Below are 26835 nucleotides of genomic sequence, written 5' to 3'. Positions count from 1 at the left end.
GCAAAGGAAAAAATAAAAGGATAAGAAAATTTTATAGTTTACTAGTTACCTGGTTGGTGCAAATGATTATCTCATGATCATAGCACATTCTGACACTTTCATTAAAGTGAAAAAAAAGCTTACTGTTTTAAATTGTATTAATATATTGAACACTGACATTAGCATTCCTTATGCGAACATACATTAAATTTAATTCAACCAATATTTATAGAGGGTTTATTATAGACATGCTGAGGTAAGTGTATACCAACTAAGAAAGGAAACCAAGATATAATCTCTACTCTCCAAGAGTTCAAAAGTAATTAGCAAAGATAAAGCATTCAGTTAAATAATGATATAGTAACTAAATGATTAAATGACAAAGCAAAAAGCAGTCAAAGGAAAATAAGCCTAATGTGGACTAGGGTCATGTGAAGGAAATTAAACATGTCAAGTTGGAAAATATTAGCTAATCAGTCAGGACATATTTGATTATGCTGCAGTAACAAATAATTCCAAACTCCGAATAGCTGAGAAACACAAGACTTCTTACTTGTTCATGTTACCCTCTTGGGTTAACTGGGTATTGGATCTGACATTGTTTGGGACATTACCTGTGATCATGGCAAGAGGAAAGAGAGCCCTGGCATGCCTCAGTCTAAAAGTGTTCAGCTTAAAAGTGACACATGTCATTTTGCTTATGATTCATAAACCAGAACTGGTCAAATGGCCTCACCCAACCGCAGAAGTATTAGGAAATGCAATTTCACCATATGTTTGGAAGTGAGGAAAAATGGAATATTTGACAAACAGCACTAACAGCTTATAGTTAGTATGATAACTGCTTTTTATAAATTCAAGATAAGAAGTATTTTATGTAAAGGAAAATCTTAACATTTGAAGATACTGGATAATATTCGGATCTTATACTTTGAAATTGTTTTTACTTTATTTTATTTTTAAACTTGTACAGCCTATATAGTAATAGGATAAAGTAATTAGGACCTAGTCCTATAAATTTTACATTCATTTCTTGGTGGCCCTAGCAAGATTCAAACATGTATTGTATAAGAGTCATAAACTTCTGGAATGGTGGAGTAAAGGCCTCTGAAAATCTATTCTCGCAGAAAAACAATGAGAACACTGGCAAAAAAATTTTAAATCAACTTTTGAGAACTCTGGAAATTAATTTAAAATTGCAATAATCTGTAGAGTGTTTATTCAAGAAAAATGGTTCAGTCTGAGTGACAATAGACAACTTTCTGGCGTCTTAATTTTCCCTATTCCCATCTCTCTCCCTGTCCTAGCTTTGCAGTAACCTCACAATAGCCTCACAACCACGTTAGCCATGAAAACCAGCAGCCTAACAGCCACTGGAAGGGGTGGAGTAGATCTGGAACTCCAGAAAGCATCCTATCCCTAAGGAATTGCTATTATTTAACCTGTCTGGCAGCTTCCTAGAAAAGCTCCATTCTCAGGACTTGTCTTCATCTGACCTGACTCAGTGTGCTCTGCGCAAAAGCCCTGTCTCTGGGGTGTTTTTTAGAAATCATCAGTGGCAAGTTATTTAATATCACAACTGCATGTGGCAGTGATTCCAGTTACAGCTAATAAGAGGCTGACCAAAAATGTAAAAAGAAAAACTGGGGAGTGATATATCCATAGGGGACTTTGAAAAGTTTTGACATATTTCTGGGAACATAGAAGGCTCCACTCATGTGCAGGGCTATAAACATGTCCAACATGAGACTCGAGAAGGCCCCAGTCTCTCACCTCTGTAGGATCTTGAGGCTCTGTGAAAGTAGAAAGTGAATTCTAGGGCAGAGTTATAAACTGTCTTCTAGAGTCATATAGGCATATCCCAATACACACACACACACACACACACACACGTGCACACACACAGTCACTCAGAAAAGTGAGAGAATTATTGGTTCAAGACATTTAAAAGGAATCTCTATTTAATCAGTTGTTGATCACTAACCTGAACACAGACTTTCAATGGTTACACACAACAATTAACACAGACATTACAGAATTAGTACACAAAAGCCACTGAACAAAGAGCAGTGACAGCAAACTTTGGGGGAGGGGTTGATTTCCAGAGTTGCCACATTACATTGTTTAAAATGTCTGGTTTTCAACAAAAAATTATGAGACACATGAAGAAATAGGAAAGTATGGCCTATGCAGAGGAATATAAGCAATCCATAGAAACTGTCTTGGAGAAAGCCAAAATGTCAGACTTACTTAACAAAGACTTTAAATAAGCTATTGTAAACATGTTAAAGAACTAAAAGAAATCATGTCTAAAGAGTTAACGAAGAGTATGGGGATGATGTCTCACCAGATGGAGGATATCAATAAAGTGATAGATATTTTTGAAAGAAAAAGCAACCAACTAGAAATTTTGGAGTTGAAATTCACTGGGTGGGCTCAATGACAGATCTGAGCAGGCAGAAGAAAGAATCCCTGAATTTGAATGTAGGTCCTTTAGGATTATCCTGTTGAGGAAAAGAAAGAAGAAAATTATACAGAGCTTCAGAGACTATCATTTATACCAACATATGTATGCATAATGAGAGTCCCAGGTAAAGAAAGAGGGAAAGGGAAAAAAAGAATACTTGAAGAAATAATGTCTGTACACATCCCAAATTTGATGAAAAATATTAATCTACACATCCAAGAATCCCCAAAATTCCAGGTGGGATAAACTCAATGAGATCTGTACCTAGACATACTGCTGTCAAACTATCAAAGCTAAAGAAAAGGGGTTATCTTGAAAGCACGAAGAGAAACTCACTTATCTTGTAAAAACAATACTCACCAAGGTTAACATCTCATTTCTCATCAGAAACCATGAAGGTCAGAGCAGTGGGGTGACATAGTCAATGTGCTGAAGTAAAAAGTCTGTTGATCAAGAATTCTATACCCAGAAAATGTATCCTCCAAACTAAGTAGAAATTAAAACATTCCCAGATAAATGAAAGCTGAGAGAATTCATTGCAAGCAGACCTATGCTACAGGAAATGCTAAAGGGGGGCTTTCAGAAGGAAATGAAATGACCCTAGCATGTCTTTACTGCTAGATAGTAGGTAGTGAAGACAGCTACATATGTAAATATAAAGGCAGTATAAACGTATTTTCATCTGTAGCTCTTTTCTTCTGCTCTCTGATTTAAAGACAGCTGCATAAGGCAATAATAATAAACTATGCTGATAATGTTTAAGTATATAATTTTATGACAATAATAGCATAAAAGATGGGGGTGGGTGGGAATGGAGTTATATTATAACCAAGTTTTGTATACTATTAAAATTAAGTTAATATTAATCCAAACTACAATGTCTTAAGATGTTAATTGTAATCCTCTGAACAACCACACAGAAAAAACTCGAAAATATACAGTTAAATAAATAACAAATGAATTAAAGTGATATACTAGAAAATATGTATTTAACACTAGGACGGCTATAATCAGTAAGACAGACAATAACAATTATTGACAAAGATGTGGAGAATCTGGGACCCTTGTACATTGCTAGTGGAAATGTAAAATCCTACAGCCACTTTGGAAGACAGTTTAGCAGTTCCTCAAATATTGAAACACAGGGTTACCATACAATCCAGCAATTCCACTCCTAGTTATATACCTAAGAACATTGAAAACATATGTCCACACAAAAATTTATACAGGAATGTTCATAGAAACATTATTCATAAATAGTGAAAAAGAGGAAAGAACCCAAATGTCGAACAGCTGATGAATGGAAAAACTAAACGTGGTATATCCGTATAGTGGAATACTATTCTGCCTCAAAATGAAAGAAGTATTGATACATGCTAGAATACAGATGAACCTTAGAATATTATGCTAAGTGAATGAAGCCAGTCACAAGAGGCCACACATAGTATGATTATATTTATATAAGATGTCTTAAATAGGCAACTCCATAGAGACAGAAAGGAGGCTAGTGGTTTCCATAGACTTGTGGAGTAGAGAACAGAGAATCAGTGGTAAAGAGTATCCAGTTTCTTTCAGGGTGGTGAAAATGTGTTCTAAGATTAGGTAGCAGTGACGATTGCAGAACTTTGTGAATATACTAAAAACCACTGAACTATTTAAAAGGGTAGATTTTATGGTGAGTGAATAATAACTCAACAAAACTGTTATTTAAAAAGCAAACAACAACAACAACCAAAAAAAGGCTGTTGTTATTATAAGCTCACAAACTTTTTTGAATGCTTCATTTCACCAAATTGAAAATTTTTTTCAAAATTGCCTAATATAAATTACATGATCAATAGCTATGCTAAAAAAAGGTGAAGACTAAAGCACACTGGAAACATGAACAAAGTTCTACCTTGGTTACGATAATAATAGGATCTTCCATATGGACTTCCTTCATGCTTGACAGATAATAGGCACCCATTAATAATTGGGTTAAGTGGTAAAATTATGGTGAAAAAAGTAGAATACAGTGTGTTTTTCTTCAAAAAATTATGGAAATCACAGCTGTCTGAATCAGTGGATTTAATAAAATATGTATAAATTTCTTTGAGAAAATTGTTTTAATTGGTTGTTTCAGTATAGAACTGTGGCTTTCAAGTGAAATGCTACCTTCTTTTCTGCCAGAGGTATTTCAACGATGTGGCTTTTCATTCTGCAGGTGCTTGTGGTGGGTTCCTGCAGACAGGAGATGCTCCAGTCTTTCTTTACTCCCCAGGCTGGCCTGAAAGCTACAGTAATGGCGCTGACTGCATGTGGCTTATCCAGGCTCCTGATTCTACTGTGGAACTCAACATCCTTTCCCTGGACATTGAATCTCATAGTACATGCAGCTATGATAAACTTGTGATAAGAGACGGTGAGAAACGTTTAAAAAACAAGATAAAACAAAAAACTACCAAGTTTCAACCCTGACACACATTTAGTTACATTCAATTGTAATCATACTCGTTTACTGCTTCCATCCATTTGCATGGAAATGCACAGGTATTATGGTCAGTGAAAGCATGAGATACTAGAACTGGCCACCATTTCTGCAGAACATAAGGAAAGCATTAAATTGCCTGGAGTAAAATAATCCGCACACTATGTTAGGGAGAGCATTACATTCCCAAGAGGAAACACTCCCTGTGGTTTAAGTAGGAAATTATAATCTGAGTTTCCGGGTTGTGCTGCTTTCTCGTTGAAAGGCTATGGAAATAAATCTTGATATTTTATACCTATGGTTTTAAGATCCAAGTGTGAAAAGTATTTAAAATTGCAATGTATTCAAGTTTCTATTGTGTACTGAATCTCTGGGTAGAATGGGTAGAATTAAGGGCTAATATTTTTTCATCTTTTCCTCTGTACCCAGGTGTGGTATTGCTATGTGATGAGCGAGGGATATAAATAATGCTTCAATGCAAGATGCACAGACTTGTGGTTCATGATTTGCATGGAACAGAGGAGGATAGGGAGGCCATATCCTCTAGTCAGTGTCTCTTACAGTGAGGTCCCCAGACCGACAGCATGAGCATCACCTGGGAACTTGTTAGAAAGGCAAATTCTATGCCCCACCCCAGACCAACTAAACTAGAAACTTGGATGGGTCCTACATCTGTCTCCGGTTAAGGTTAAGATCAGGGTGAGGAGAGTAAGGCAGGATTGGACAAAGTACAGAGTCAGATCCTGTCTTTATTTAAAATTTTAATATTTTGTTCATTCTACATTATTTCCATTTTTGAAATATTGTACTGAAATATTTTTATCTTGATTTCTGAGGTCTCGGGCACCTCCTTAAGTTTTGCCCCCGATGTGACGTGCTCCCCTCGCCTGACCCGGGTCCCTGCCTCCCGGTGGTAGAGTCTCTGAAGCTGGGGACCCACTGCCCTGCATGACACATATTGCAACCCCAGTGCCTGCCTAGACAGCAGGTGACATCTAGTAAGGTGTTCACCTGGAGGACAGAATCAAAGGGGCAGCTACTAGGAGTGCGGGTTCGTTGTTGTGGATCTTATTTTCCAAGAGATATGAGAAGCATAGAGTTTTCTGTGAACTTCTCAGTTTGTTACATTTTGGCGATTAATGAAAAAAGCTTCAGAGCATTTTTTTTTTTTTTTTTGGACCAAAGCATGTGTTTGATTTTGGCCCACTGGTGGCTCATGGGCATTTTCATGTCCGCCTTATCCCCTTAACCCTAGACCCCCCACTAAGTATAGTGAGAAAAATCAAATGGCAGAGGGGCTTTACTTTCCTTCTGTAGGAGCTGGGCAGTAAGTGAAGACTCAAGTCAGTCACACAAACGTGATCAGATGGTAAACCGTAACTTTCCCCCTTTTTCCTATCAACTATCTGCTATCAGCACATTGCCCAGAAGAATGATCATCTTTCCTCTTGTTTTTCTTTCTTTAGGAAGGAAACGAAAATCAGTAGACCCAACTCAGTCTCATTGAGAGATAAAACATACACATGTGAAATAAGTAACAACATATAATAAGCTTCAAAGCTTTGTGATGCAGTTAATCAGAGAATAAGTCAACAGATTTGGGGTGAGATGTGTAGCAAAATAGCATAATGAAGACAAGATGCAAAAGGAGTCACAGATAAATTTTTGAATGATAAAAAATGCAAACGTTTCCAGAGGTCAGAACCCCTGTAAAGAACGCCTTTCCAAGCAGCGTGTATTTATAGCTGTGCTACTACATTTGATAACTTGTTTTCTAAACTAGTCAATAATGAGTACGTTTTAGGTTGCGGTCAATGTCAAAAAAGAATCATTTTGCTAGTTGAGTGAAAGGACAAATTTCCTCATGTCTCGTATTCTATTTTTGTCTTTTTTTAAGTTTCAAATTAATTAATTCTCTGCCTTAGGGAAAAAACAACATATTTTCCCAGCCAAGGAATCTAAGTCCTTGCTCCATTCAGGCTTTGACTGAGACAGTTGTTCTGATCAAAATTTATAATCAAGAGAAAAGCCAGAGGAAAAAGGGCCTTGGGGGTTACCCAGCTCTCATTGATGTCTCTGGAGGTGCACATTTGCCGACACTATCTTTTTTCATCCTCCACACATGGAGAGAAGTGTGTTCTTATAATGGCAAAACAAACAATGAACAACAAAATAATGAAAAGAAAAAAGAAAACCCCTCTGAAGGTGAAGGCAGATTTCGGGGCAAATGACCTTATAACATTAGCATCGGATCTGGGGCTGAAGAATCAAACCTTTTTTTTTTTTTTTTAGATACTTGACCTTCAGCAGTCAGAATAGTTTAGATCAGAATCTACTGCACATATCAGCACTGGTCCTCAGTTACTTCCCAATCTCACGTCCTCTCATTTTGAGTTTTTGTTCCAGGAAGAACTGTCAGCCAGTTTTTGGAAAGGCAGTGGGAACTGGCAAAGAAGTTGTTATTGAAAAGGTTAAAGAAAAAGACAGGCGGCACCGTTACAAACTGGAGCCACAATGATGTAACCCCTGGAATGTCCCTTATTTGGTAATCCTGCTGCCTCCTAGGAACGGGGGTGTTTTGAGAATAATGTGTGAGGCGCTTTGGCTGGGTTGCAATGATGGTGGAGGATACTCCTTTTTAAAAATTTTTATTGGAGTTTAGTTGATTTACAGTGTTGTGTTAGTTTGAGGTGTGCAGCAAAGTGCATCAGTTATACGTATGCCTGTATCCACTCTTTTTTAGATTCTTTTCCCATGTAGGTCATTACAGAGTGTTGAGCAGAGTTCCCTGTGCTATACAGTAGGTCCTTATTAGGTATGTACTTTATATAGAGTAGTGTGTATATGTCCAGCCCAATCTCCCAGTTTATCCCTCCGCAACCCCCTTCCTCCCTGGTAACCATAAGTTTGTTTTCTATATCTGTGACTCTATTTCTGTTTTGTAAATAAGTTGTGGAGGAGACTCTTAAGACGTCATATTTTCACACTGACATTTCCTCTCTTTGGTCGTAGGAGACAACAGCATGGCCCAGGAGCTAGCAGTTCTCTGTGGCAGAGAGATCCCTGGGCCCATCCGGTCTACTGGAGAGCACATGGTGATCCACTTCACCTCGGACTTCAGTGTAACCAGGGCGGGCTTTAATGCATCGTTTCACAAGAGTAATGTGTTCTCATGGTTCTAATTCATTTCATCTCATCTTCCTCTTGCTGTCTCCCTAACACACTCTGCTCATGTTTCAATGCCAGGACACAGGTTCTAAGTCAGAGCACACAGGCCTCTGCCCGGCCTCTGGGGGTTATCCTGATGTCAGGTATTAAGTCTTAAAAAAAAAAAAAGAAAGAAAGAAACTGGCCACATTTGTGAATGGTCCCCCATCTTCAGTTCTTTGGGCAGGGCATCTTCCCTCCACGGTAGGCACAAGAGTAAGATGTTTAAAACAAAATTTCAGCCTAGCGGATGGCTGGAACCAGAAGACAGTACATGTCCATAACACATCAAAGAAGCAGTAAGTCAGAGTTATCTTCAACCTAAGAAATAACCAAGGTAATGTAGGAGATATTGTCATAAATCCCTTGGTTGAAATGATTCATTTAAAGGTTGGCAGGAAGAGTTTGTTTGCTCTTGAAATATGAACTTGGTGAGTCTGACAATGTGCATCATATATGGCAGGCTATCGTGTGGAGTATGATTGAGACTTTCAAAACTTGACAATATGTGAAGTCCACACAATCATTTTCAACCCACACTGGATTAAAGTTAAGAAGTAGCCCACAGAATGTGACATTTCTAAAGGCTCTCATATTTTTAACTGAAAAACCTAATTTTAAAGTAGATTATCAATCTAGACATGAAAAACGAATGTTTTCTCCAGGATTATGTATGCCTTTTATAGAGTAGGGACCAATTGAAGATAAACGGTCGTCCTCACAGTCAAGGGGGGGGCAGCTGCAGAGTGGTTTAGGAGAATGGGCTTGGGAATTAGACCTAAGGTAAATTTTCACCTCTGCGTTTTAACGAGCTGTGTGAGCTCCCTGCCCTCAGTCACTGATGCTCTGGTCCGTCCCTGACAGCTGGCAAATAAGCGTCTACTGCATCGCTGTCTTCTCAGCTCGAGCTTCTCCCTCTCTGTCACGTGGCTCGTGGACATGTGCGTGACAGCTCGCGCTGTATGAGTTAACATGTGGGAAACTAACTCTTGCCTCCCACCGTTTATTACCTCCCCCAGCCCCAGACTTGTTCATTCCACATTCTTCTCGATCTTAGGAAGTGGAAAGTACATTCTTCCAGCTATTTAAGCCAGGAAGCTTGCATCACCGTTGATTCTTCTTTTCTGGCTGCATCAATCCCATTCATCAGCAAACCACAATGGTCCCACCCTCGCAGTATATCCAGAGTCCAACCACTTCTCCCCATTTCTACTGCTGCCACCCTAGTCCAGGCATCTGTCAACCCTCCTTGGACTCAAGAAGTCACTGGACCTCTTGCTTCTGCTTTGCCCTGCCCTTCCTTAGAGTTTAAGTATTGCAGACAGAGTGAGTCTTTAAAATGTTAAGTCAGATCATGCCATTCTGATGCTCAAAATGCTTCAATGTGTTCCTCTTACTCAGAATAAGCCCTTGCAGTGTCCTGCGCGACCTACCGGGCTAACCGTTTAGATCTCTCATTTGGCCTCATGCATTCTGACTTCTGTGATGCACCACTAACACAGCAGCCTTCACGCCAGCTGTTTCTGGACTGCAGAGCTCTTCTCTCAAACAGTCTTATGTCTTGATTTCCCATCTCTCTTTTTCTTTTTTTAATTTATTTTATGGAAGTATAGTTGATTTACAATATTGTGTTAATTTCTGCTGTACAGCAAAGTGACTCAGTTATACATAGACATACATTCTTTTTCATATTCTTTTCCATTATGATTTATCACAGGACATTGACTATAGTTCCCAGAGTTATACAGAAGGACCTTGTTGTTTATCTGTTTTATATATAGTAGTTTGTATCTGCTAACCCCAAACTCCAAATTTATCCCTACCCACCCCCCCCTTTTCCCCTTTGGTAACCGTAGGTTTGTTCTCTTTGTGAGTCTGTTTCTGTTTCATAGGCAGGTTCATTTGTGACGTATTTGAGATTCCACATAAACATGATAAATGGGATTTGTCTTTCTCTGTCTGACTTACTTCACTTAGGATGCGATCCCCCATTTCAATCAGGTCTGTGCTCGGATATGACTGCAGTAACGTGGCCTTCGCTAACTGCCTCAGGCAGTATAGTTCATTTTCCCTCTCCCCGTTCATCTTTCTTTGTAGAACTTATCACCACCTCACATATTAATTATGTAGGTGTTTGTTGTACGTCTGACTCCTCTACAAAGTAAGCTTCATGAAAGTTAAGGGATTTGTCTCCACTGCTTACTTCTACATCCGTATCTTAGAAACAAAAACAAAATGAGTACCGAGGAGCCTGTGCTCCATCCAAGCTTGTTGCGCTAATTGTTTCCAACATTTTTTGGTCCCGAGTGAGTTTCAAACCACATTTCTATCGCCTATACTTTGAAAATTCTCAAGACAAACAGAAAAAGCATCAAAGTCCAGTTGCGAGTGTTATTTAAATGTGCTGTTGTCTTTGTTTCTTCCTGGGAAGGTTGTGGTGGATACTTGCATGCAGACAGAGGGATTATCACGTCACCCGGGTATGCAGAGACCTACACTGCCAACCTCAACTGCTCTTGGCATGTCCAGGTTCAGAGTGGTCTGACCATCGCTGTACACTTTGAGCAGCCCTTCCAGATTCCAAATAGAGACTCTTCTTGCAGCCAGGGGGATTACTTGGTGGTAGGTGTTGTTTGCTGCTTTCTCTAACTACTTTCTCTACATACTTCATTCAGAAAACAAAATGATGATGTTTCCCCTCCTGGGCTATAAACTGATAGAACTTGTATACCTCATCTTTATCAGTATGAAGGAAATTGTGCAATTTTAATTTGTCTTTCCAGCTAAAAAATGGACCTGATATCTCTTCTCCACCCTTGGGACCCCATGGAGGAAATGGGCGTTTTTGTGGCAGTCGACCTTCGTCCACTCTGTTCACCTCAGATAATCAAATGTTTGTTCAGTTCATTTCTGATAATAGTAATGAAGGACGAGGATTTAAAATCACATATGAGGCAAAGAGTTTAGGTAAGTATTTTCACTGAGAATAATGTCTGTACTTTTCCTGCAATTGCTTGGCCTGTTTTGTTTAAATAGATTTGAGAAAAAAATATGTAAAGTTTTTTTCTGAACTAACAATAATAATGTTAATAAGAGTAGCTACCTATTATCAAGCACTTACTTTATGCTTGATACATTTGATATCTAATCACGACTACATTTTCTTCATTGTGCCCATTCTTCAGATAAGTAAGATGAGGCTTAGGTTGTTCCAAGGCCATATATCAAGAGAATGAACAAAATGAACTTCTCCATGAGTATAAATTGAGCTGATCTTAATGATTCCCCTGAAATTCCTTAGACTCTTCCATTATGCAATGTCTAATTATGTTACATACAGTTATAGAAACATTATAAGAATGACAATTACATTGTTTTGTAATCATCTGTATGCTTCTTTTTAAATGAACATATAATCCTCTGATTCTATTATTACCCATTTAATTATATATTACAGTAATGATCTTTACTTAATTACCTTGTCTTAATCATACTTGATTGTAATTATATTTAATTCTGCTGTAATGATTTGGTTTTTGTGACATTTATTTTTAGATAATGTTTAATTGCATAAATAAGTAAACAAGCATAGCCTCAAAAAAGGGAAGGAGTGGTGTCTGTAAAGAGTAAGTCTTCGTCCCCTTAAAATTAGATAATTTGGATTTCAGGATAACCCTATGACCTCAATGACAGATCCCTGGACATATTTCAAAATCTGTATCAATCCAAATGAGCCATATGTTTTATCGCACATTCTCCAAAATATGATATGAGAATTTAAAATGTCAGCAGAATGTCTTCATTTGAAGAGAGGAGAGGAAGTACGTCTCCACCAACTGACACAGAAAATCATCTAATGCCTCGTGTAGATTCCCTGACTACAGGGAATGTCCTTTCACCACTTCCCAGACCACATAGGTCTGGCGCTTAGAAGGAGCCTTCACCAGCACAGCTTTGTGACCCCAGTACCGCTGCCTTATAGGTAGTGAGTTTCTCATCCTTCCCCATCTCCATGCTGAGCTTTGCTGCTGAGCTGTGAATGGGCAGGATTTCACCTGGTCCTGAGCCTTTAGAGAGCCTTATAGATTTGCAAACACTGTAACTTGTTGCTTTTTTGACCCTCTGTTCATGCAAGAATGGTATGGCCGTTACCATCTCCCCATCTTTCTGCCTCAATATTAGACTTAAAAGTCTTTTGATTTCAAAACCTGTTGCGATATGATCACTCTTTGTTTCTCTCAACTTTCTGATTCAACCATTTCCTATAACTACAGTCAGTTCTACTTCCCATCTATCTTTCCAGCACACCAACTTCTTTGCCACTTCAGTTTCTCAGCTCTTAACACATGTTATTCAGTGAACAACTTGTGGCATCGAATTAGCCTTGTCCTACACCGTCGTTCTCCAAGGACACTCCTTCAGTACGGTTGATTGAGAGTTCTGTGTCCCTGTGCTCCATGCTTTTATTCTCACTGGATTGATTGACATTCTAATTAATTAATTGAACATTTACAAAGTGCTTCACACTGTGCAAACTACCAAGTCTGTTGAGGAGTTCAGTGCAGAGGGGGAGACATACAAGCAAAGGCACAGGTAGGACACGGTACGATGAGGCTAGAAGGAGGGGCTGTCGGGAGCTATGGGTGGGAGAAGGCTCCCAGAGGAAGGAAACTGACAGAGATTTGCCAGTCAGTGAAGAGAGGAGGTGACAACATATCAATTCTCGATGGCTGTGCAATAACAAGGCATTTCCGTGAATTTGAAAGAGTTCACAACTGCTGGAGAAGAGAGTCAAAAGGAGCTAAACGTCATGGTGGTGAGCAGGCAGGAATCATGAGGGCGGCACCAAAAGGAGTTAAGATGTTCACTGGAAGGCAGTGGGGGCCCTTGGAAGGTTTTAATCCAAAGCACGAATGGTATTATCAGATTAGAAACACCCATGTGGCCGCGGCACTGAAAACACATGGAGGGGGAGAGACTAAGGTGGAGAGAGCAGGTGAAAGAGTAATTCAGGGAGGAATTATTAGGTCCTGGGCTAAGGCAATGGCAATAAGCATGCAGAAGACAAGGGATGTTGAGAGAGATTATAAGTACGGAATTGAGTGGATTTGGATGTGGGACAGGAGGGTGCCGTAGATGGCCCCCAGGTTTCTGGCTGGTGGATCCATTTATCCCACAAACATTTATTAAGAACTTGCCGTGTGACAGACACTATGCTAGGCCCCGGGGATATAGCAATAAACGAATAAAATCCATGTCCCCATGGAGCTTAATTTCAGTGTTAAAATGCAGATAATAAATAAGAGATGCAGCATGTCACATGGCAACAAGTATTAAGGAGAAAACGAGGTGGTCAGTAAGAAGATCATGCAGTTGTATACGGACTTCTGGGCGGCGGGTAGGTAGTAAGGGCAGTCTGGGACATGTTCGGTTTGGAATTTCTGAATGATGTCCCCTCGGGATGTCCAGTAGACCCTGCACTGGACCAGGAGTCTGGAGGTCAGAACAGGGATCTGGGCTGAATCTAGAAATACGGTAACTGTTAGGAGACTGGTTGCAGTTTAAGTCACGAGGGTGGCTGACTTTAGCCAGGAAATTTCTACTGAGAAGATTAAGGGCCTGCAGGGGGATTCCTGGGGACCTCCAGCAATGCCAGGAAAGACCTGGAAAGAGGCACCCAAGGACAGGAGAAATGGTCCATTCTCAGAGGAGAATGGATGAAAGGAGGAGGAGAAGAGCTGATGTCCAGGAAGCTCAGGGGCAACAGTGTAGAGAAGGAAGCTGTGGTCAACACGTTAACTGCTGTGGATACAGAACAATGATTTCAAACGTCTTTGGGTAAAGTGACTGTGGGGTGATGGGGACCAGGAAAGGAGTCCTTTCAGAGGGTTGACGAGTGAAGGGGAAGGAGGACGTAAAGAAAGTGGCTGTAAATTCCTTGAGCTCGTGATATGTGGAAAGGTCAAAGTATCACGGAGGAGAGAGTGGGGAGGGAAGGGAGAGAGAGAGAGAATGAGATTAAAAGCACAGGATAAATGGAGGGATTAAATAGAGCAGGGTCCCTAAAGAGACAGAATGGATTGGGACAGCAACCCCGAGATACATGAAGGCAGCGTACAGGGAAAAATAAAGGAGGGTAGAGATGTAGGTGAATTTTTAAGGATGGTAACAAATAAGGGGTAAAAAATTGAGGGACTTCTCATCTGACTTCTCCTTTCTAAAAGAGGACTCAGAGTAGCGTGCTGAGATGAGAGAGGGAATGGGGAGGACGAAGGGTTTGGGGAGTCGAGTTGGTTTTATATAGCTGTTGTCATCTATCTGATGAAACGGGAGGATGGCTTAGCAGTGTCGAGAGTGGAGAACATGCATGTGTTGTGGCATCAATTTCCATGAATGGTTTGAATGGAACACAACCACCAAATTGGGGTTTTGCAAGGAGCGTCTGAAGGAAAGACCAGGAGCAAGGGAGTTAAAGGCAGTCAAAGGAGCTCAACGTCTAGGGTTTCAGAGATGAAGGAGTTCTAGGCAATGGCACAACTCAGGATGTGCCCATAAGCGGCTGAATGATGTTGGAAACAAATGTCAATAGAATTTAGCAGATTCAGTATCTGTGAGGCTAAGTTATTGAACAGATTAACTCCATTGGCATTGTAAGTACCCAGATTGTTCTTACTTGGTTTGTTTGCTGAGATTGCCAAAAAATAAATGTTTATTGATAAAAGGAAAGTATTTTTACTTAACACTTTGGGCTTTTTCAAAAAGTATTAAAAGCTCATTATCTTCTCAAAAGAACTGGCTCATAAAATTTCTTATACCATTCATCTCTTGCTCTTCAAATGCACCTAAATCCCAAAGAAACATAAGGAGTGAATGTCCAGAGAGTTGTACAAAGTGTATATCTGTTTAGTCTTTTAAACATCAGTCTATTGACCTGAATGGTCAGGGGGCAGTTAAAGTGCTGGTGCCTTTACATGCTTATCGAAGTGGTGGGCATATCGTTATGCTTCCATGATGTGCTATTGCACGCACCATGCACTGTAATCTTTGGTTGGCTTTAGGAAGGAGTGAAATTTCCAGTGAGAACATATCGTTTGGCAAGTTAAAAAGTGATACATGTGGTAGCTCCCTTGATAGCAAATTCAGAATATATTTGCTTACAAAAGAAAAGGAGGATAATTCCAGATGAAAGGAAATTAATATTGGAGGTACAGATAAAGAGACCTTTAAAAATGGAGGTGGCAGTCGCCTGCATCCTCTTTCTCCAGACGGTAGGTTGATTTAAGTGTGTTTCCTGACAGCCTGCGGGGGCAATATCTACATCCACGATGCGGATTCTGCTGGATACGTAACCTCCCCCAACCACCCCAGCAATTATCCGCAGCACGCTGACTGCAGCTGGCTCATAGCTGCTCCTCCCGGGAAGCTCATAAGGCTGCAGTTTGAAGATCAATTCAATGTCGAAGCAACACCCAAGTAGGTCACCTCCGTTTAATTTTCCTCCTACCCAGAGTTAGTATTTTTCAGCTGTCACATCTCAGAACAATTTCCTTCTTCTTCGCTCAGCAGCATATACAGCAAAGGAAATCTAGGGACGGGGAAGGGAAATGCTTAACACCTGGAGCTTGAAAACCTTGCCTGCCGGACACTCACCCATCAGCTGAGCAGATGATGTAAACAGACACTGTCCCTCCTGACCCTGTGCACATCCTCCGAGAGACACGGAGGGTGGCTGTCTGAGATTTATATTATCCGCTCTTCCTCCCACAGGAAAAAGAGAGTGTCTCTGGTAGACAAATATCTATTCGGCCAGCCCCATACTCAGTGTCATAAATGATAAAGTATCTGTTTAACAAATGAAATTTGTGACACCCGGGGTCACCAGTGTCAGAAACAGGACGAAAGCAAGGACAGTACGATTTCCCAATCTCTGTTTAGTAAGAACCTTTAAAGATTACAAACCAGAGCGTTTGTCTGACTACGTTGAACACGGATGGAATAACTACATAGACTGAAAAAAATCTGTTACCTCTCTCTTCATTTAACAAACGTGTGTCTACATCTGCATGAATACATGCAGGTGCAAAGCTTAGGTATGAGAGCTTTTGCGTTCCAGTTCTGGACTCCTGATATAATGCCACTCTCCCCTCACTGAGCATTAATTGGCTGGTTGACCTTCTCAAGAAATACTGGGTAAATACTTGTCCTCTTTTAGGGACACGGAAAATTCCAGCTGAGATTCTCCCTTAGCCCCGGTTACATAGCTATCAAGAGAGAGTTCATCTTTGTCATGTGAAACGTGTCATAACATCACGTGAAACAAAATCCTTGTGTTTCGACACTCCTAGGGGCTGATTCGAGAATGATCTTTACATTTCTAAGACCAACAGAATATGGAAGGCGAGTACATATTCTTCATTGTGGTGCATGTAAAACCTGTCTTTTTCAGCTACAAACTGGAGTGTATGATTCAGAAAAATATCATATGGCCTTTTGAAGTGACACACCACCTACACTGACCCTGTCATAGCGTCTACGCTGTGTTGTGTACAGAGCACTACAGAAATGACGATTTAATAATGCCCTTGGAGAAAGTGAAGTCTTTATTATCAAAGTATGTCAAAGCCATGGACTTTGCAAACTAAACAGAATTTTCTTTCCACTGTAGCTGTGCGTCCAATTACCTTGAGTTGCGAGACGGTGCCGATTCAAATGCACCAGTGCTTTCCAAGTTCTGTGGAGCTCATCTGCCCGCCAGCCAGTTGTCCTCAGGAGAGCTGATGTATCTGAGATTCCGGTCTGACAGCAGCCCCACTCATGTGGGATTCAAGGCCAAGTATTCCATAGGTAACAACATTTTTATATTCAATAAGAAAGTAGTGACAGAATAATTGCTTTAAAACTTTTGAAATGATCATGCCATTTTTAAAGAAGCCTTTCTAGCTGCCTAATTTTCGCAGTTACTTTAATGATAGAAGTAAGTTAGGAATGTGAATGTTTAAAACCACAAAGTCATTTATCAATTTTAATTTTTACTTTAATTTCCATTTAAAAATACTCTTTTTAGTAAACTTGAATATTTTGTATTTTTCCCTAACTTGTTAGTGAAAAACATATCCAGTTAAATTCTCGTTTCTTCCTCTTGTCGTGAAATACGTACAATATTAAAATGTAAAACTCTTTAGTAATCAAATAACTATTTTTAGAACAGTGACTTTGACCTCCTCAACATCAATAGATAATCGAGATGTTTTTTCCCCTAAGTGTCTAGCGCCAGGTCATTCATTCAATGTTTTGATTTCCTTCCTTTAAAAAAGGAGTCATAAATAATACATTCTGAAGATTCACTACAATATGGTCACAATTACATAGAATTTAGTATCTGTTGGGTCTGAACACTAACCAAACATATTTAATGCGTTCAAAACTTGAAAAGCCTAGTTGTAACAATATTTAACCTACACCATGGGTCATTTTATAGCCTGAGGCAAATTGTATATAATTCAATCTCCCACATCCAGCTGATAAGAAATAATTGGATAGTAATTTTCAAGGCCCTGAGATACCCATTACTACAGTAACACGTTTATTTGATAAACCAGAAATGGCAGGCATGACTAATCGACCACAGCATTGTTTTTACCTGAGCTAGGACTTAGTCTACAGAATCACTAACACAGGGTACTAGGCAGGCCCTTATCAATCTCTCAGTTAGTTCTGGAATGAAACCTACTTGCAGCTAATAGCTCTTACATAGTGTCCCAAGAGAATTCATGAGACGTTACAGAATATGCCATTCAACATCTTTCCGTCTTCCCTTTCCCATTATTAGATTGGACTTGTGGTATCATTTCTCTGTACACCAATAGCAGATTTCATTTCATACCTTTTCAGTATTTTTAAAGCTTCAGTTCATGTTCACTTGGCACCTAAAAGCTTTTAAATGTGCTGGTTGAATTAAAAAAAAGAAAACCTCTGATAGAATATTGCTCTCTTTCTGCAGCCGAGTGTGGAGGAAGGGTGACAGGGCAAAGTGGAGTCATTGAAAGCAGCGGGTACCCAACGCTTCCGTATGCAGACGACTTGTTCTGTGAGTGGCATCTCCAGGGACCCTCGGGACATTATCTCACCATCCGCTTTGAAGGCTTTAGCCTTCAGGATTCATCTGGCTGTGAACGAGACTTCGTGGAGATCTGGGAAAACCATACGTCTGGTCAGTGAGATATGTCTGCTGTCTTTTGGGGTTATCTATTTTCACAGGTTACTCACTCAGCCTCTGAAATTTCCTCACTTCCAAGTAAGGCAAGACTTTTTTTTTTTTTTTTTTTTTTGTGGAGAAGTGCAGATCAGTCAGCTCTGGACAGTGCCAGCTTTTCTCTCCCTCAGTTCTTACCCATGAAACAGTGGTGCCCAAAACCCTGATGTCATTATATAGCTTATCCTGAGAGCACTGTGTCCGGAAGGCATCCTCTTCCAGGGAGACCTTCCAGGGCTACGCTCAGATGTTTGAGGGGCATCCTGTAAGGTAAGGAGGGAAACGGTAACATACCCTGGAAATATCATGAGGCGGATGCTTGTCACTCTGTCGCCTTGGACCACTTCACTGACCACATGAGCAGCCTTCCTCGTTGTGCTGCTGCCCTCGGCTCTGATTTGTTGCTGTTTTTGTTACACTTCCTCATATACTTGAATATATTGATTTTTATTCATGTTGGACCTGCTTCTCTTGCCAGAGGTCACCATTTCTTTCTGGCCAGGGTCTTATCTATTACTGTTTTTTAATTCGTACATGCAGAATTTCTCAAGTAGAGGTGAAATGAAATCAATCACCTGGACATATAAATACTTAATTATTTGACTCTCACAGGTAATCTATTGGGCAGATACTGTGGAAACACCATTCCTGACAGCATAGATACTTCTGGCAATGTTGCTTTGGTCAGGTTTGTCACAGACGGCTCTCTCTCTGCCTCGGGATTCAGACTACGGTTTGACTCCAGCGTGGAAGGTATGTTCTTTGATTCATTTTATATATATATATATATATATATATATATATATATATATATATATATATATAGCTGAGCCCTACATTGGATAGACACTCCTCTTAGGCACTGGTGTGACAATAACTAAACAAAGACACCGTGACCCTTGTCTTCCTGGGCCTTACTAGTTTAGCGGAGAGGCAGACATTAATCAAATAGTCACACCAATAGATGAAAAATCACAACTGCAATCAGTGCTACAAGGGAACGGATCTAATGCTGTGAGGGGTGTCAGGAGGTGAGAGCCACGTTCCTCATCTTAGAAAGCCAGTCTGTTAGCGCTCGAGTCACTCAGAATTTGCATTCCAAACTCCCTGACAAGCTCATGTGAAATAAAGATCTTGTCTTGAAAAAACTGGATGATGACTTTAGCCCTCTGATTTTCCTGACTCCGATGATTACTGCGCTTACTGGACTCTCATGTTTCTTGGGCCATGATGACAGAAGGCTGCCAGTGAACTACCATCTATGGAAGCAGAGATTAAATATTAAATATCAGAGATAGTCCTTGTGTACATACAGTGATAAATAAGAGCACTGATTTTGTCTAGTGGGACAATAAAAAAAATGCTTTACTTTTGAGAACATTCCTTATAGGATTGGATTGGAAGTTTTCTTAGGTTTTGGGGTTTTGTTTTCTTCTCTCTCTTTTTTTTTTCCCCCCCTTCAGCATGTGGTGGGGATCTCCAGGGCCCTGCTGGGACCTTCACTTCTCCCAACTACCTGAACCCAAACCCTCATGGCTGGATGTGTGAATGGAGAATCACTGTGCAGGAAGGACAGCGGGTGACCCTCACTTTTGACAACCTGAGGCTAGAAGACCATCCATTCTGCAGCAGTGAGCATGTGACAGTAAGTGTCCCCTGCCGTCAGGGATATGATAGTCCATTGTTTAAGGAGTTTATTGACCCATAAATCACAGTCAGAAAACTAGGTCAGGAATATTCCCCTCCGTGCAACTGTATCTCACACAAATTCTAAGTATTTTAGATAGAACAACGTCACAATAAATGTTTGCCATAATTTTTATAAAAGCTGTTTTAAGAGACTATTAGTTGTCTCAACCTATATCAGGGTCATAGGCAGGATAAATGTTCAAGCAAATGATCATTACACATGGAAAAACCTGTGTAAACCGAAAAGTTAAGCCTATGATTGGGACCAGAGTCACAGGACAAGCCAGCACCAAAAGTCTGAAGCAGATGGGTGGTCCTGCATCATTACTGTTCTCTGCTGGTTGTGCCGAGTGACTCCTCTGGAAGACCAAGGTCGACTGTCTTCCAGGTTGCCAAGCTCATGCTTTGAGATTATATCCTTAGTATAATCTCCAATATTATATTTGAGTATAACATTATATTTAAGTATAAGGATAATACCCTTAGTATTCTTAGCTTCCCTTAGCAAAAGAAAGCTAATGAAACCCGTGAGTGTTAACTGTGAACGACAGACATATATACGTTTATACTGTATTAACTGTAGGTGAATATTAGTATATTTCCCACCCAACTTGCCCTTTCTCCAGTCTTTGTTATCTCAGTAAATAACTGTTCCAGACTTCCGGTTGCTCAGGTCCAAAGCCTTGATGTCCGTTTTGGAGTTCTTTCTTTCACATCCTTAAACTGTACCCATAAGCAAGCTCACTCGGCTGGACCGTTACAAGAGATCCGGAGTCTAACTCCTTCTCACTACCGCCACTGCGGCCGCCATCACCACTCACTTGGATTTATTTTAATAACTTCCAACTGGTCTCTGCTTCCACCCTTGTCTCTCTGCATCTCAACACAGCAGCCAGTGTGATGGGTTTAAACCTAAATCAGACCATAAGGCTTTCCTTGAAAATCCTCTAATGGCTTCTTTTCTCACTCAGAGGGAAGTCCCACATCGTCATAATGGCCCAACTGGACTTACGTTATCTGCTGCCCCTTCCTTCTTCTACCCATGTGTCTTATCTCAAACCCCCCTCCTCTTTTGCTCACTAGGACCCAACCACACTGACCTCTTTTCTGTTCCTTGACTGACACCCCAAGATGCACCCACAAGCACTTCCCACGTCCGGCTGCCTCTGTCAATGGGATAAAGGCCGTTGATCATGGTTTTGCACATATTCCATCAGCCTTTTAGTTGTGAATAATCCGTTCTGATTCTGGCAGTGTGTTGCCCATTCCTGTTTTTAGAATTATTGAAATACTTGTCACTTTCTGTTTCCTTATGCATTACTTCATGGTTTGGAATCAGAGGGATAATTTGAATCCCAGCTTTATTACTACTGGCTCTTTGAACTTTGGCAAATTGCATAATCTTTCAGAATTCTAGTGTCTTAATCTGGAAAACAGGGGTAATATTATATGTCTGAGAGGTTGTTTTGCTAATTGGATAAGGTAATCCCAGTGGGTTATTAGCAGAGCCTGGCATTTTGTCCATGCTCAGTAAATGATAGGAAGCTCTGTGTCCTGTCCTATGAGCCGGAAGTCACTTTTTAAACCAGAAGCTCCCGAAGAACAAAATTTAATGATCAATTACAGTAAACAAAAAAGCGTACAGCTTTTGTTATGGAATACATTATCCTTCTCCATAGCTCTTAGTGTCCCACTCTGCCTCATTATTTCTAATCGTAAGCCATTCAAGTCCTTCTTAGAAACAGGACTATCACTCGCTCAATCTATTATTGTTTAGTTACTTCTGGATCTTTCTTGAGCTGTGCTGAAATATTCCCTTGGATGTGTAAAGAAGTGGAATAACATTTTGCCAATTGTCATAACTGTGTGCATAACTGGAGTTGTTGAATATTTTGGAGTCCACAATACTCTAGTCCATTTTTAAAAATTCAAACCGGAAAGAAAATTGAAGCTTTGAATGCGTGACTAAGTAGGAAAGAACTATTATATTGAGATTGATTTTTAAAATTACTTGGGTGGGAGGGAAGTCCAAGAGGGAGGGGATATATGTATACATATAGCTGATTCACTTCGTTGTACAGCAGAAACTAACACATTGTAAAACAGTTATACTCCAATAAAAAAATGGCATTTAAAAATATTTGAGTTCTTGGGCTTCCCTGGTGGTGCAGTGGTTGAGAGTCCGCCTGCCGATGCAGGGGACACGGGTTCGTGCCCCGGTCCGGGAAGATCCCACATGCCGCGGAGCGGCTGGGCCCGTGAGCCATGGCCGCTGAGCCTGCATGTCCGGAGCCTGTGCTCCGCAGCGGGAGGGGCCCCAACAGTGAGAGGCCCGCGTACCGCAAAAACAAAAAAAAAAATTTGAGCTCTTCTATACTTCAGATCATCAGAGATTAACATTTAAGCCTTCTTTCCAAATATCAAAGGTCCTGAGGGATTGTTAAACAAAACTGTTCCCCAGTGAACTCTGTGAACTAAGATGTGAGCGTGTTGGCATAGCTTCTTTACGTTTTGATCACAGTTTCCAGTTGCAAAGAGCACAGCAGTTTTTCACTTGTCACCACATGGCAGGAGGGCATGACTGCAATACTTCCATTTTAGTGCAGTGACCCTGAGGCCACAAAATGTGCTCCAGGTAACGTGGTGGCTTGTGGCACTGGGCTGAGTGCCCATGTTGTTAAGTAATGCATTTTAGCACAGAGTTTTCTTAGAAGGAATTGTGTCTGGTCTGGGAACGTAACCTCCTAGGAAATACTCAGTCAGATGGACTGTGTCTAAAGGTTAAACTGTTTTTTCCAACAGGTATTTAATGGAATTAGAAGTAACTCACCCCAGCTAGAGAAACTGTGTAGCAGCGTGAATGGTACCAATGAGATCAAATCTTCGGGAAATACAATGAAGGTTGTTTATTTCACTGATGGATCCAGGCCATATGGAGGCTTCTCTGCCTCCTATACGTCCAGTGAAGACGCAGGTAATAGAGGATGTTACAAATACACCTGTGTTATCGTCTGCGCTGCAGGTGTCCCACAGCTACTGCCGACAGCAGTGGAGCCATGCATGTCCCCTTTAGAGATCAAAGTCACACCTCGGATCTTCCGCAAAAGACAGACATAACCAGATAGAAAACCCAACCACAAAACCCCCAAAACAGAAGACAGAAACCTCTAGTTTTGGAAAGAAAACTGCTGTTGTGAATTAGAAAATTTAGAAAATGCTGTTGGAAGAACTTCTAGCTCAGTTCCATGCAGTGTCACCATAATAGTTGGTTGCCAGTCCCGCAGCCCTTGGTCAGCTCTTTTATCCTGGAAGAGGATAACTACCTCTTGAGGGGCAGCTTACTCCCGGATAGTAAGTAAAGTAATTGAAGACACACGGATTTTATTGTTTCTTAGGCATCCATCCATCCTTATACAGATTTCCAGTGTACGTGACTGAGGGGGTTCACAGACGATACAGAGCGTTTAAAATGAGCAAGATGTGGCCTTTCTGTTGTAAATATCCTCCTACTTTCTGGATTGTTGTTATTATCTAAGAGCTTTAAAATTGAGGAAGAGTGGAACTGAATATTTTTTTAAGACCTTTAAGTTATTTCATTGATACAAGGAGCATTCGTTCCCTATCAAAAAGGAGCCAATTCACTGGAATGCCCATGTTATATTATCTGTTTTATCCAATTAAATTCTCTAATTTTTAATTTAAAAATTAAATTTAATTTTATCCAATTAAATTCTAAACTAAATTCTAAGCCATAGCCATCAGGACCACCATTATATTTAGATGTTGCTCTAAATTAAATGTTAATGAACAACAGGCTCACGTGAGGAAATACTGACACAAAGCCAAACCCCACCCACCTAATCTACATCTTCAGGAAAATAAAGAAGCTGCTTATTTTTGTACATCTTTCTTTCTAAATCCACAGAAACCACTTCTGTAGGCGGCATGAGGAGGCAGCCCCTCACCCACAGCCCTGACCTGACTTCATCTAGAGAAACAAATCAAAGCAATAAGAAGCTGCTGTGGTTGCTGTAGTTATTTTTTTCTGTCTTCTTTGTATCTTCTGCTATGGCATGGATCTGACAACTACTTTCTCTGTTGCCTTCTGTTTTCTCAGTGTGTGGTGGGTCCCTTACAAGTTCCGTTGTGGGAAACTTTACTTCTCCTGGCTACGATGGAGTCAGTAATTACTCAAGAAACCTAAACTGCGAATGGACGCTCAGCAATCCACACCAGGGAAACTCCTCCATTTACATTCATTTTGAGGATTTTTACCTAGAAAGTCACCAGGACTGTCAGTTTGATGTCCTTGAGTTCCGAGCGGGTGAGTCCCATCAAGGAGCACGTTCTCCCATTCACCTGCAGCCTTCTTCTTATGGCTGGAGGCCACCAGCAATGCAGGGAGACATAGGGCTGTAAATGTATGTATTATATATAAGATCCAGAAGAGCACTGTTCAGACCAAGCCATCATTCTGCACGTGCCCGGCTGGGGACAACATGCCTTATAAACAAGGAATGAGATGGATCAGTGTTTTCGACTAGACCCTGTGTCTCAGTTGATGTGACATTTACCCAGGAGAGATTCCGGTTTGTCTTTGCTCTGTTAATGCGTTCAAATGGTCCCTTCAACTCTCATCTACTCAAGACTTCTTTCTTCAGAGACTAGAACGTAACATGGTCAGAATGTGTGCTGGTGGTTTCCTGAATTTACAGGATTCACAGAAGAGGCCGTGGAATTCTCCTTAGGCCTTAGAAGTCTAAAGAAACTTCGCAATGCATTAAACGGAGAAGCACATAGAAGCTGGTTAGGAAATTATCCCCGAAGCAGCCAAGTTTGTCTTTGTTTTCATAATAGAATTGGATTTATACCTGGTAAACTATAATCATCTTAAGAATTTTTTTAAAATCTGCATTCATGGCTGATAAATCCATTTTAGTTCTTTCCTATAGTGGAAGCACAGGTTATCCATTGAATTGTCCCCAGTGTTACATTGGCACTCTTTTCCCCCTAAAGAAAAAAAAAAAGAGGGAGAAAAGTAACAGTATATCAATATATCAGCTATGCTGTCTAAGGCTCACTGGGTTCCATGTTATTGCAAAATTTAAAGAAAAGGAGGCTGAACGCTAATGCAGTTTGCTGGCGACAATGTACTGGGGCAACTGTAGAAATTGATGCTGGCTTTGGGAACATGGAGGGCAGAAAGAGAATTTGATAAAGTTTATGGTCACAGACCAACTGCCTCAGCAGAAGAATCATCTGGCCTCTTGGAGGGAGATGAACCTAGAAAAGGCTTATGAGGGAAATGGAAGTTGTAGTTTGAGAATGTTCTGCACGGGATTCTGATAAATCCTCAGCCCCTCTGCTTGGTTCAAAACCACTGGCTTATAGAATCAAACAGAGCAGCTATCTATCAAATTTCATTCAGTTAAATGCAATCTCCTCTCCATTCCCTCATTTTAGAGACAGAATACTATATTTTGTTGACTTTTAAGGTCAGTGATGTTGTCTGACAGACTAAACCGTGAGGAGATAAGTGTGAGCAGTAAATGATCATCAAATTACTGTGAAAATAATATTCACAAAAATACCTCCAAATCTGATAGTTCTTAGCTTGAGTATGGAATATCCCATTCATTTTAGTTGATTAAATACAGTGAAGAAATTATTAAAATTTTAGGTAATTATCACTTTTATCTTGCTGATGTATTTTGTCACTATTGGTATTGTGGTTTTTACTCCTTAAAAAAAGAAAAAAGCACAGCCAAAAGTTTTTTTTTAAGTTTTTTAACAGTTGTGTCTCTGTTTAGATATGCTAAACAATAATTATGAAAACATGAATTGGAACAAAATGACACCTATGATAGAGAAAGAGGCCCATACCAAAAAAAGCATTCTTTTTTACCCATTGGAGGCACTCTTTCCTTTGTAGTTGAGAAAGATAGAAAGGAGATTTGTGAAATGTCTGCTATTAAACCAGAATTTAAATGTGCATCAATGTAATAGCTTAAAATTTTTTTATTATTTGTTCCCACTGAATTCATTGGATATATTTTTCAAAAGATATATATATATGGTGACACTGGTGTGTTATTCTGCTCAGGTAATGCTGATGGGCTTCTGATATGGAGACTTTGTGGGGCTTCAGAACCTAGCATGCCACTGGTTATACCTTATCCTCAGGTATGGATACACTTTGTCACCAACGAACGTGTAGAACATGTTGGATTCCATGCACAGTATTCCTTTACAGGTAAGACTTATGATAAGCTCTCCAACTCTGGCAATAACATAATACATAAATTTTTTAATGACATTTTCCATAAAGATCTCGCATATATTTTGTTAGATGTATTTCTAGGTTTATTTATTGGTTTTGTTGGTAGTGTCAATGAGACATTTTTAATTATACTTTCTAGCTGGTTGTGGCCTATATCTAGGAATTTTTAAATTTTAATACATCAATCTTTAGCCCACAGATCTTGCTAGACTCTTATCAGTTTTAGTATTTTGTCTATAAATTACCTCTGGTTTTTCTGTGTAAACAATCATATCTTCTGCAAATTGATAGCAATTTTTCTCTTTCAATCCCAATTCTTGATTTCTTTTTCTTGTCTTATTTCACTAGCTAAGGCCACCATCATAATGTCAAATGCAAGGGATGACAGCATCTTGTTTCTGACCTTAATGTGAATGACTGTAACATTTCATTGTTAAATAAACTGGCTTCTCATAGGTTTTCAATAAATACTCCTTATCACATTAAAGGAAGTC

The 26835-nt window shown here is 40.0% G+C and overlaps 1 protein-coding gene across 1 annotated transcript in view; it reads left to right on the top strand.

Moving 5' to 3' along the window:
* The window catches only part of CUBN (cubilin), a 264469-nt gene that overhangs the window by 166374 nt on the left and 71260 nt on the right, over positions 1-26835 (top strand). The window contains exons 40-51 of the mRNA XM_082649450.1: positions 4650-4847; positions 7926-8072; positions 10552-10742; positions 10904-11087; positions 15419-15593; positions 16786-16964; positions 18121-18330; positions 18985-19125; positions 19836-20017; positions 22864-23035; positions 24179-24385; positions 26165-26314. Coding sequence (XP_082505576.1) covers positions 4650-4847; positions 7926-8072; positions 10552-10742; positions 10904-11087; positions 15419-15593; positions 16786-16964; positions 18121-18330; positions 18985-19125; positions 19836-20017; positions 22864-23035; positions 24179-24385; positions 26165-26314 — 2136 coding nt within the window. The remainder of the gene's footprint in view (positions 1-4649; positions 4848-7925; positions 8073-10551; positions 10743-10903; positions 11088-15418; positions 15594-16785; positions 16965-18120; positions 18331-18984; positions 19126-19835; positions 20018-22863; positions 23036-24178; positions 24386-26164; positions 26315-26835) is intronic.

Source organism: Grampus griseus, assembly GCF_964374135.1.
Source record: "Grampus griseus genome assembly, chromosome: 2".
NCBI lineage: Eukaryota > Metazoa > Chordata > Mammalia > Artiodactyla > Delphinidae > Grampus > Grampus griseus.
Note: the sequence above shows the minus strand (reverse complement) of the source record. Positions and strands in the feature narration are given on the sequence as shown.